The following is a 12,316-nucleotide window of genomic DNA, read 5'->3' as shown; positions in this document are numbered from 1 at the left end:
GTATGGGTCTGTAATTTGTGAAGTGCTTGTTTTAAACAGCGGTATGAATTTGGCTATTTTCATGCTGTTTGTAAAGGAACTTGATTGAAAAGATAAGTTACAGATGAACACGAGTGGTTTCAAAATACCATCAATCACTTTTTTCAATAAAGCCATATCAATGTCATTGACATCAGCTGAATGTTTGGTACTCATCTTTTTTTTACTAAATCTAATATTTCCTTTTCTGTGACACAACTGAGAAACATTGAACTGGGATTCCGACTGATTAGTTCATGGTACTGGTTTCCAGATGAATCAGAGAGTGTTCTTGCTAATTCGGGTCCAACATTTACAAAATACTGATTAAAGCTTTCAGCCACATCCTCCATCTTGTAACTTTCCTTTTCATCATAAATCAAGTATTTAGGATAACTATTTTCTTTGGCACCCTTTCTAATAATTGCGTTAAGAATGCTCCAGATGTTTTTGATGTTACTTTTGTTTTCGTCAAGTAACTTATCAAAATATTCTTTTTTGCATCTTGTTATAATATTGGTTAATTTATTTCTGAATTTTTTATATCTGTTTTCTGCCTCTTTAGTTCTTTGTTTTAAAATCTCTTGGGTGGACAGTTTTTTTTACAGGCATTTTGTAGCCCCTCTGTGACCCAAGGGCATTGGCTATAATTTGTTTTTCTTCTAAATGCTTTATTATGACTTTTTTTTATTAAATAATGATTCAAATATTTTTAAGAAGCATTCATAAGCCTCATTAACCCGTTGTGCAGTCCTAGGCACTTTAACATTGGGAGTTGGGTCATCTAGACCCAGTAGACAGTGTGTTGAACCTTTTTTCTTCAATGAATTGTGATCTTCACTGGTGTCCATGGATTACATGAAATCGTTCCACCTTTATCCACCTTTGTGATGGTAGGGAGAACACATCAATGTAAGGGTGGGGTCATCTAAGATAGCACAAGGGTTAACGCATTGTTTGTTATAAATTTCATCCTAATTGTGGGCTAATAAATCATTTTTGAATGCATTTATGGATTCCTCACTTTTAACCCCTCTGTACCGTGTTGACTTGTTAAACTCATAATTTCTGTAATTATCATCATATACTGTAAACACTGGAAGATGGTCACTTATATCATTAATTAATAATCTGTTAACGGTTTTATTTTCAACATCATTGGTGAATAAATTGTCAATTAAAGTTGCACATTGGTTTTTAATTCTGCTGGGTCTAGTGATTTTTGGAAATAAACTAATACTGTACATGGTATTTATGAATGCATCTACTGATTTGAGTATTTTAGGATTTAACAAGTCAATATTGAAATCCCCACATATGAAGTTTACTTTATTATTTTTACTTATAAACATTTTTTCAATCCAAAATGAGAATATTTAAATGTTTGAGCCTGGTGTTCTGTATATACAAGTGATTATGATGTTTTTTTTTTGTTTTCTTTACAGATTTCAATAGTTATACTTTCAAGTACATTGTCAATCACGGTTATCAAGCTTTCTAACACCTGGAATTCCAGGGTATTATGAACATTCAATGCCACTCCTCCTACAACCTTATTGAGTCTATTGTAGTTTCTGAGTTCATAACCATCTAAATTAAAGTCCATAACTCCCTTTTCTGTGTTATACCAAGTTTCTGATATTGCTATTACACTAAATGGATGTAAAAACTTATGTAAATATTCCTTGATATTGTTAAAGTTTCTATACATGCTTCTGCTATTAATGTGGATTATTGACAAATTATCCTTAGTCTCAATGTTCTGGTTGTAGTGATCCTCAGTAACCCTTGTGCTATCCTAGGTACCTTTTTTCTTCAATGATTTGTGATCTTCACTGGTGTCCATGGATTACATGAAATCTTTACACCTTTATCCACCTTTGTCATGGTAGGGAGAACATGTCAATGTAAGGGTGGGGTCATCTAAGATAGCACAAGGGGTACAGTAACAGCAGTCATCCTTGATGGTGGGGAAACAGTTGTTGATTCAATCAATGTCATGTTTATGTCCTGTATATTATAAGCAGTGTATTCAAATGTCCTTAGCATCAGTTGATCCAGATCCGTTAACTATAGGAAGCAATTGGAGGCTGTCATTTCTGCAAAAGGAGGGTCTACTAAATATTGATGGCATTTTTCTGTTGGGGTGCCCAAATTTATGCACCTGCCTACTTTTGTTTAAGTGATTATTGCACAGTTTCTTTAAATCCAATAAACTTAATTTCACTTCTCAAATATGACTTTTTTCATCTGCTATATGATACATTTAACTGAAATTGATGATCAGAACTACCAATGATTTATGAAGAAAAATCCTGAAAATTATCAGGGGTGCCCAAACTTTCTCCCACCACTATATATATGAATTCATTTTAAAACATACATGACATTCGTTTGTTGGGTTGTCTAGGGCAGCACTTATGTCCTCTGCAACCATTCATTATGACCCCTCTGAGTTTTTATTAATTAAAGCCTTTTTCATTTTGGGAATAAGAGATGTGATTTAATCACACACCCAAAAAAATAAAAAAACAACATCAGTAGTTGGTTATCTTAAATAAGGTAAGATTTGACTTGTGCTCATAAACAAATAAAAGGTGAAGGGCTTTTGCACAAAGTTGTTGACTACACACAATTGCACAACTGGCAGACAAATGAAACTTCTATTTAAAAAAATAGTACATTTATGGAAACGTCTTAGAAAAGATTTTTTTTCAGTCCATATTTAATTCATATTTCAGTGTGTATTTCAATCACATTGGCTTTTCTACTGTCCTGTGAGTCTCCTGTTTTTGATCTGAAAGTTTGGAAACCTGTATTTACTAAAAATAGACCCGTATTTAAAGGTTCCCATTTGTCCATCATTTAACCTTCTCTGGATTCCCGGTTGCTGTCATCAGATCAACCTCTCCTGCTGTTTTGTTTTTAGATGATTTTTTTGAATCTAGAAACAACTATAAATCTTTTCTGAGATGGAAATATCACTAAAGTGCTTCACACATGATAGTTCTGAAGAGGAAAAAAAGAAAAAAAAATGTCTGAGCTGCAGCTAAATGTTATGACTGTCTTGTAAGTAAAAAAAAAAATAAGATATGTTTTTTAAAGTTAAAACAGATGTTAAAAAACGTGTTCTTTAGTCAATAGAGAATATGTAAATGAAGTTGAAAACCAGGGAAAAAATAAAGGAGTTATTACAAACATGGAGATTTGTGGCGACTCTCTGCTGCCCTCTGGACTTCAAACAGGATATTGCACTAGTGTGTAACAATTATTTCTGCAACTGCAGAACAGATTGATTGTAAAGGGGGGAAAGCAAATCCTAAAGATAGATTTATGCAAAGCAATCATTGTTTCAACCACCAGAACAACATTAAGAAATTGAATTGATCAAATTAAAATAATGTTATGATAACTTCCATTTCAAGGTGTCATGTCAACCAATCAACTTTGACCAGCCAATCAACCAATTAACGAATAAACTTTTAAATTAACTGGGAAAAAAATGTTCTTCTTTTTCAATTTAGTCATTTATTACTACTGAACTTTGTTACAAATTGCGTTACTTAAAAAGAAAGGCCCAGAAACTACTGGAACATATGCCAGGTATTTGGTGAATTTTCCCTCTGGCGGATGCCTTCAGCTTCAACTGGCTTTCTTTGAGTTGAACAGGTAATTTCTCGCAAACAAGAACATTCTCTCCATTTCGCTGGTCCTTTCCAGAAACAAAGTCATAACAAACCACACTCCATTTAGCAGGCAACAACTGTTGTGAAAAAATGTGGCAAAAAACGACTTCTCATTGGACAATTTTCAGTGGCAGAAAATTCGATGAAAGCGGATTGGCCAGCGTGGCTCCTCCCATCTTCCAGAAACTTCTGGGTAGCGTTCTTATTGAGGGGGGCGCGGCAGCAATAGCAGCACGCGCACACTGTTGTGAGCCTGAGCGCAGTGATAGGAACTCGTCATCGGCACACCGGAGCCGTTCAGGGGAAGCCAAGCTGCGATATTACTTTCAGTCGCTGTAATTCAAGAGGTGGTGAAGTTTGATGAGGTGAGTAGCGGTGTTTAAGATTTATCTCACTATAACGTGTTGCTGATAGATAACAATTAGCTGTTTAATAACTGGCGTCACAGGTAACCGTTTTTAAAGTCTTAGCATTGAAAAATTTACGAATGTTTTTTTTTTTTCTCTTATCAAACGTTTTCGGTTTTGTAGCTGGGTGTTTATCTATTAAGGAAGAAAAGAAATCTCTAATATTATTGAGAACAAATTCAAAGCAAATTATTTACTGTGTCGTTTTCTAGCCAAAACGAGCGCATTTTTCTAAACTACCTTTATAGGGTAGAAGAAGAAGAAGGAGGAAAAAAAAGTCTGGAAGGTTCTGGACTTCTGACACACCCCCTAACTATGTGGGTCCTACGCCAAAAAAAGCTTGCTTCGTAAAATAAACTAATCTCAATTTGGGATTTTTATTTTTATTCAAATGTATGAAAACGCAATGTATTTTTAATTATATATTTAATGTTGTACTCCACCTTTGATCCAACAGAAATGTGCACGTGCGCACACGCGCAATATTAGGATAACCACCCACTCGGTTTCTCAACAGTTCTTATCGAGCGTGAGCAAAGTCATTCAAAATGCAGGAGTGTTAAGGATTTTTGTCACAGGTGCACATGATGGTTGTGAGGATCAATGTTCTTATTAAATAAAAGGATAGCAGTTGTTTGGACTTAAAACTATGGTCATCACCCATTTATTTTTCTTTAGACACCATAATAGAGGTAAAAATAGTTTGAGTCTTGTAAGCAGGTGCTGCACACTTTCCTTTTTAAGACTGTTTGATTAAAGATTACTCCAATAATGGATCCATTACAGCAGACGTGGGCACTGAGGGCCGCATTCCTGCATGTTTTCCAGCATACCCTGCTCTGGCATGTTCTAATTGGCTGGACACACCTGAAGCAAGTAAACAGCCATGAGTAGGGCAAGATTATTGGCTGGACACACCTGAACCAGGTAATCAGCCATGAGTAGGGCAAGACTATCTGGAAATCATGCATGAAAACGAGGCCTGGAATTGCCCACCCCTGCATTACAGCATACTGCATGAGTAAGTGAAGGCACCAGCTCACTAAAATGAATTATTGTTTGCTTCTTTTTCAGGAAAAATGTCTAAGGGACCAGCTGTTGGCATCGATTTGGGCACTACCTACTCCTGTGTGGGAGTGTTTCAGCATGGCAAAGTTGAGATCATTGCCAATGATCAGGGAAACAGGACCACACCCAGTTATGTCGCTTTTACCGACACAGAGAGGCTGATAGGAGATGCGGCCAAGAATCAAGTGGCTCTTAACCCCAACAACACAGTATTTGGTATGTATTTGAGCAGGAAACCAAGCCTAATATTTGTTACTTCCGAGGCCTAACTTGCACTTTTTGTCTTCAGATGCAAAGCGCCTCATTGGACGCAGGTTTGATGACAGCGTTGTCCAGTCAGACATGAAGCACTGGCCGTTCACTGTTATCAATGATAATACTCGGCCTAAAGTAAAGGTGGAGTACAAGGGAGAAACCAAAACCTTCTACCCAGAAGAGATCTCCTCCATGGTTCTTGTAAAAATGAAGGAGATTGCAGAAGCCTATCTGGGCAAGGTAATAAACTCTGTAGCTTTTATATACTGTACATATTTACTGTTCACATGCTCATTTATAGCATCATATGTGGTCTGCTTATTAAACATGTTTAAAGTTACTGTTTCCTGACTTGATGCAAGGGAAGCTGGTAAAACACTGAGTATTTTATACTATGAACTAACCATTAAGAAATTATTTTTGCAGACTGTAACAAATGCTGTGGTGACTGTGCCTGCCTACTTCAACGACTCCCAGCGTCAAGCTACCAAAGATGCAGGAACCATTTCTGGCCTTAATGTGCTTCGTATTATAAATGAGCCCACTGCTGCTGCTATTGCTTATGGCCTGGACAAGAAGGTATGAGCGCGCTCTATGCCTTTGAAATAGTTTTGCAAGCAAAGTGTTTTTCGCAAAAATGACTTCTATCAAACAGTTAAAAACTTAAGGGATTGACGTACATAAACTACATCTTATGTTGGAAATTTCTTAACCTGTAAAACATCCAATGACAATTATTTAGGACTTGTTGAACAAAGCATCATCAACTTGATTGATTAAATTACTAATGTTTGGAATAAAAATGTGTTTTCTTGTCCTAACCAACCATGCAAGCTGTGTTTATCTGCTTCAAACATGAGGACTTGGATCAAAAAAGTTCTATCTTGACTTATAAGTCAGGTTTTTTTTGTTTTGGTTTTTTTTTTTTGGTTTTTTTTTTTTTTAAGCTTATGGAGTTTTATTTAATGTTTTAAGTGACAAATCTATTTAATTGAATTGTAAATCAATACCCAGTCCTATCAGATGCCCCTTATTGTAAATGCATTCAAAAGTTAGGAAACTTAGAACAAAAATGGCAGCATTATTGCTTGAATCTAAAATTTGGTTTAAAATTCCAGGTTGGCGCTGAGAGAAATGTTCTCATCTTTGACCTGGGCGGTGGAACGTTTGACGTCTCCATCTTGACCATTGAAGACGGCATCTTTGAGGTCAAATCCACCGCTGGAGACACACATTTGGGAGGTGAAGACTTTGACAACCGGATGGTGAACCACTTCATTTCTGAGTTCAAGCGGAAGTACAAAAAGGACATCAGCGACAACAAGAGGGCAGTCCGGCGTCTGCGCACAGCATGCGAGAGAGCCAAACGAACCCTGTCCTCCAGCACTCAAGCCAGCATCGAGATCGACTCTCTGTATGAAGGAGTCGATTTCTACACATCCATCACCAGAGCCAGGTTTGAGGAGCTCAATGCTGACCTGTTCAGAGGCACCCTGGATCCTGTGGAAAAGGCTCTCCGGGATGCAAAGATGGACAAAGCTCAAATTCATGACATCGTGTTGGTGGGAGGTTCCACTCGTATTCCCAAGATCCAGAAGTTACTTCAGGACTTCTTCAATGGGAAGGAACTGAATAAGAGCATTAACCCTGATGAAGCAGTAGCATATGGTGCAGGTATGTTTTAACTTCTGCTCTGTCATCACTTCTTTGTGTTTAGTCTTATCTCTAACTTTTTTTTTTTCTGCAGCTGTGCAGGCAGCCATCTTGTGTGGTGACAAATCTGAAAATGTTCAGGACCTGCTGCTGTTGGATGTCACCCCCTTGTCTCTGGGTATCGAAACGGCTGGAGGAGTCATGACTGTGCTCATCAAGAGGAACACCACAATTCCTACAAAGCAGACGCAGACTTTCACCACCTACGCAGACAACCAGCCCGGAGTGCTAATTCAGGTAATTTGACCCCATCTGCATCTAAAGAGAGAAGGGGGGGATAAAACGAAAGATGAGGCTGATCCAATCCTCATGTTTTCAGGTGTTTGAGGGGGAAAGGGCCATGACCAAAGACAACAACCTTTTGGGAAAATTTGATCTGACTGGGATTCCTCCAGCTCCTCGAGGGGTTCCTCAGATTGAGGTGACTTTTGACATCGACGCTAACGGCATCATGAACGTGTCTGCAGTTGACAAAAGCACCGGAAAGGAGAACAAGATCACCATCACCAATGACAAAGGTTTCCCGAAGTGCTCTGCCTTTTTGCATTTTTCTTTTTCCCTTATTTGTGTTCATGTCAAAATAAATGCCATCTCCGTTACTCAGGTCGTTTGAGCAAGGAGGACATCGAGCGTATGGTACAAGAGGCAGAGAAATACAAGGCTGAAGACGACGTGCAGAGAGAGAAGGTGTCAGCCAAGAACGGTCTGGAGTCTTATGCCTTCAACATGAAGTCCACCGTAGAGGAGGAGAAGCTGAAGGACAAGATCAGTGAGGACGACAGGAAAAAGATTCTGGATAAGTGTAATGAAGTCATCAGCTGGCTGGATAGAAATCAGGTCAGATTTGATCGCTTTCTATTTTAGACATTTATAAATGTACATTTATGTTGGCTCTGAGTTAAATGTCCTTTTTGTCTCTTCAGTCTGCAGAAAAAGAGGAGTTTGAGCATCAACAGAAGGAGCTGGAGAAGGTGTGCAACCCAATCATGACCAAGCTGTACCAGGGAGCAGGAGGGATGCCAGGAGGTCCGGGCGGGTTCCCCGGAGCCGGTGCAGCTGGACCAGGAGCGGGAGCAGGTTCCTCTGGCCCTACCATTGAGGAAGTTGACTAAAGCAGATTGGAGGAGTAAGGACCAGGCACCAAAATGTTTTTCCGCCTGTTCAGATTGTGAGGAGCAAAGTTCATATGTTCTGCGGGGCATTAGTTTGCCTTGTTCATGATGGTGTCTGGCTTTGGGAGTATTTGAAGTTCACGTTCCTGATGAACTGTTCTCTTAGCATGTTATGAAAATTGTAAATGTTAACAGTGTTCTGGTATTTATATAACTTTTATTTGGTTATGTTACGAAGCTAAGATTGTTTCTATTGCACACCAGTTTGAAAAATAAAGATTATTTTTGACTTTGAACCTGTTTGAAGTTTATTGGAAAGAAACACAACAGTGTTGGGAACATCGTTTTATTGCTTATTTAAATTATTTTTTTTAATCAGACACTGGTTTGTTTTGTAATTTATAACGTACGTTGGTACTTTTTACATTGATAAAAAATAATTTAAATAAGCAGTATAATTTTATAGACACAATGAACCTCTTTGAATCAACATCGTTTTATATTTTTAAAAGCACTCCATTTGTAATAACTTATTCAGAATCATTTTCAACTTTGCACATGTCCTCTTTAAGAGGCGTTATAGCAGTTTTTTCTTTTAGTCATAGCGTTTTGAATAGAACTTTATTCATAGTTCCGGTTCACATGGATCTTTGGATCCCTGGCCGCGTCTAGGCCCTGTTGTTGCTGCTTGTAAAGATTTCGTCAACTCTGCTCGGTCAGCGAGAGTTGGAGTTTCTTGGGCATTCGTGCATCCGGTAGGCACACATGAAGAAGATACCTGAGAGATAAAGAGGGACGCATTAAAGAAAAGCATGCAGAATGAGTACGTGCTTGAAGGGCATACCTGAGAAGAACGTGAGCACCACTGCCACCCAGCCCATGATATAAGACCAGGAGAACCGCCAGTTGCCATAGCGTTTACCATAGTAGTTCACCGTCACCCCGGTGTAGACGGCCATCGCCAGCAAAACAAAGAAGCCTGTACGGCAGAATACCAGGACAATAAACGCGTAACAAATTCACTGCAACACACAGGAGGTGTGAGTTATTGGAGCTCACAGGAGATGAAGAAGAGGATGCCAGCTGCAAATGTCTTGTCAAAGCCGTCAAAGGAGGAGTAGTGGATGAAGGCCATGATGCCAATCACGATGCCGATAAAACAAGCCAGCAGGGAGAGAATCATGAAGGCCCGAGTGGCATCCCAGTACGCTGAGGGGAGAGAGAAAGACCTGACGTGCAGCAGAACTCCTTCAACATGTCCAATTTATGTCAGACATTTTATTTTTAAACAGCCGAGTCTGTGGATGTTGAGGAGATTTCTGTCCACTGGTCTCAGGGATTATCCCCTTAAACCTTTTAATTGGTGACTGTTTCCTTAAAGTACGCAGTGGTTAAAGTTAACCCAGCCTTACCGATGCTGTCTGTGTGCGCAATGCATTTCCCCGGAACGCAGTACCGCCACAGGCCCTGGTGCATGTAACTGCTGGAGTGTCGGTACTGCATCCAGTAGTCTGTTGCCGTGGAGACGATGAGGAGTATATTCCCGACTCCGGCGCAAAACAACCCGCCTCCCATAAAGCTGTACATCCTGCTAGAGTGTGAGACTGACAACACAGGGAGTGTTCAGAGCAGGTCAAGGCCTCGGTTACATCCAACTGCCCCTGATGCTGCTCTCCCAATTAAAGCAAAACCCAGAAAACTCTGGGCATGACTGAAACAATCTGTGGATTTATGCAAGAGATGGTTAAAAAAAACCTGTCAGGCAGGGCAGATCTGATGGCAGATACATCAGTTAGTCAAAATGTTGAAGCAGAGGAGATGGCTCCATCTTTCTCCAAACACACCTGGCCCTGAAATGCCTTTCTAAGATCAGCTAATGAGCATAAAATGCCTTAGATTCTTTAGATTCATCTTTCTGGACATAATAAGCAACATTTTATTTAAGATATTTCAAGAAAGTGAACTTTTAGGAGGAAAAGCTGGTCCATAAGTAAACCAACACACCTAAAGAGAGTTTTTCTGTTACTGCACAAAACTGCACAAAAACCTCAATGACCTTACCTCTTCCTTTATTTTGGCCTTAGAAAAAGTCAGAGCATCCAGTAAATTGGGTTGTCAACGCACAGGGGAGCCCAGTATTGGCAAAGACTGCAGGAAAGTTTTGTTTGTGTGCAGGAAACCAAGTGAACAAACGGACCGATGGAACAATGGGGCCCGCTGAGCCGCAGCCAATCACAGAGGATGAGTTTTGTGTTTTAAGGAATTTGCTGAAAACACAAAACTGTTATGGTGCAGCAATACTGATGACATGGGACTTTTCATTCAAAACGCCTCACAACCTCATAGTTAACTGCAGTTCCCTCTGAGCTCTACATTTAAATGGTCTTTAGATTTAGGTTCAGTGGGACTGCTGGTGAATCTCTGACACTGGTTTCATATTATTGTCTGCGTGTCGGCTGATTCTTTTCATAAAAACACTTTTTTTACAGCTGTTGGGTAATAACCATGACAGCCTTTCTTTTTCATGAATCAATCCAACAGTTCAAAAACTACTAACTGTAGATTCTTTGAGTGTCAGTCGGTTCATCTTAATAGCAAAAAAAAAAAGATCAGCTATTGAATCCATCATTTAAGTTTTGATTCTGTCTTTGAATTTAGCACAGATACATTTAATCGGGAAGTGCATAAAAATCTGTTCTGACCCGTAAAATAAAAATAAGATAATGATTTAAAAAAAAAGTCATGTTTTGCGCTCGTTTCAATGATTTCTCTCGGAAATCATTAATGTGGCCATTTTTAAAAGTGTTTTTAGTTTGTGTCTGTTCAGAATGTACTTTTTTTTTGGAGCAAAAGATAAATAAGTAAGAGTTTATTGAGAACTGCTAAAATCTCAAGGTTTTTTTGATTGAATGTGAAATTTTATTTATCGTTGTTCTGAAGACTAGAGCTTTGAATATGTTTTAATTCTTTTCATGAAATTAATGGCTTAGTAATATTTTCCCTTTTCATTTTTACACATTATTACCCACCTTTTAAAATACAATTTAGAAAATAAACGTGTTAATTTCATTCACCACCTTCACAATCCACCTGCTTATCTCTGTTTGACCACTAGATGGTGGTATTCATTCATAACAAATATATATAATGTGCTTCTGTTTTCTTTCCTACTAACAGGTCGGCTGTTCCTACAGGTCTGAAAAGTGTCTTTTACTACATAGTGATTGGTATATTTATTCAAATTGTTACATATAATCATAATACATTATTGGTGCGATTCGTTGCTGCCTTTTAAAATTTGGACCATCTTTTTAAAAAGGAGTTTTTACTAACCAAATGGCAGTTCACTTAAAAAAAGGTTTTTAGTGCCCTTTTAATGTTTTACTTATTTGTGTATTTTACATGTAAAACAACACTTCAAGTCCCACTCCAATCATTTTTTGAGCTGTGGACAACCAGTGGTCTTTAAATTATGTTTATGCCTTTTTTAACCAAACTCAGAAAAACCTGTGCCATTTTCTAGGACATGTTTTATACAGAGCGGCAGTGACTCACTTAAAAAAATTGCCTATGAGTTGTGGGCGAGAGTGTTGGAGTGGAGCTACCCTCTAATTTCCATCACCCATCTACACGCTCTCCTGCTAGCTTACAGCCCCTCACAACCCCAAACTTACAATACTAGTGCAACAAAAATGGCAAGCAACATTGGAGCCATCCAACCGTACCGTTTTGAGCCAGATGCCAGGTCAGATGATGACAACGAAGACATACATGGTTCTATTTGACTGCAAGTGGATGCATCAAAATGGAGCGGAGCAGGAAGTTTTGGCCCAGCTGGCATATTCTCCACATCACAACTACAGGCTTTTATCAAAGGGGCAATGGTTTGACTAAAGGAATACTCAAAAAGGCAAATTTAAGACTACATTTTTTATATATATATCCAGTACAGACCAAAAGTTTGTACACACCTTCTCATTCAAATGAATGGGAAGGTGTATCCAATCTTTTGGTCTGTACTGGATATCCTCCATTAGAAAAATGCCACGAGAACATT

The 12,316-nt window shown here is 38.6% G+C and overlaps 2 protein-coding genes across 2 annotated transcripts; one reads left to right on the top strand and one right to left on the bottom strand.

Annotated features, from left to right (window-relative positions):
- Positions 1-3,911: 3,911 nt before the first annotated feature.
- Positions 3,912-8,555, top strand: LOC100125490 (heat shock cognate 70 kDa protein). Its single transcript, XM_004075347.4, has 9 exons — positions 3,912-4,069; positions 5,186-5,395; positions 5,469-5,674; positions 5,861-6,013; positions 6,553-7,108; positions 7,182-7,384; positions 7,467-7,665; positions 7,752-7,984; positions 8,071-8,555. The coding sequence occupies exons 2-9, from the start codon at positions 5,191-5,193 to the stop codon at positions 8,257-8,259; spliced, it is 1,944 nt and encodes a 647-aa protein (XP_004075395.1). The 5' UTR covers positions 3,912-4,069; positions 5,186-5,190; the 3' UTR covers positions 8,260-8,555.
- A 36-nt stretch (positions 8,556-8,591) lies between these two features.
- Positions 8,592-10,447, bottom strand: LOC101168310 (lens fiber membrane intrinsic protein). Its single transcript, XM_004075346.4, has 5 exons — positions 10,321-10,447; positions 9,672-9,863; positions 9,319-9,468; positions 9,104-9,238; positions 8,592-9,037 (listed from the first exon to the last, which is right to left on the bottom strand). The coding sequence occupies exons 2-5, from the start codon at positions 9,844-9,846 to the stop codon at positions 8,976-8,978; spliced, it is 522 nt and encodes a 173-aa protein (XP_004075394.1). The 5' UTR covers positions 9,847-9,863; positions 10,321-10,447; the 3' UTR covers positions 8,592-8,975.
- Between the last annotated feature and the right edge of the window lie 1,869 nt (positions 10,448-12,316).

Source organism: Oryzias latipes, chromosome 13 (assembly GCF_002234675.1).
Source record: "Oryzias latipes chromosome 13, ASM223467v1".
Taxonomy (NCBI): domain Eukaryota; kingdom Metazoa; phylum Chordata; class Actinopteri; order Beloniformes; family Adrianichthyidae; genus Oryzias; species Oryzias latipes.
Note: the sequence above shows the minus strand (reverse complement) of the source record. Positions and strands in the feature narration are given on the sequence as shown.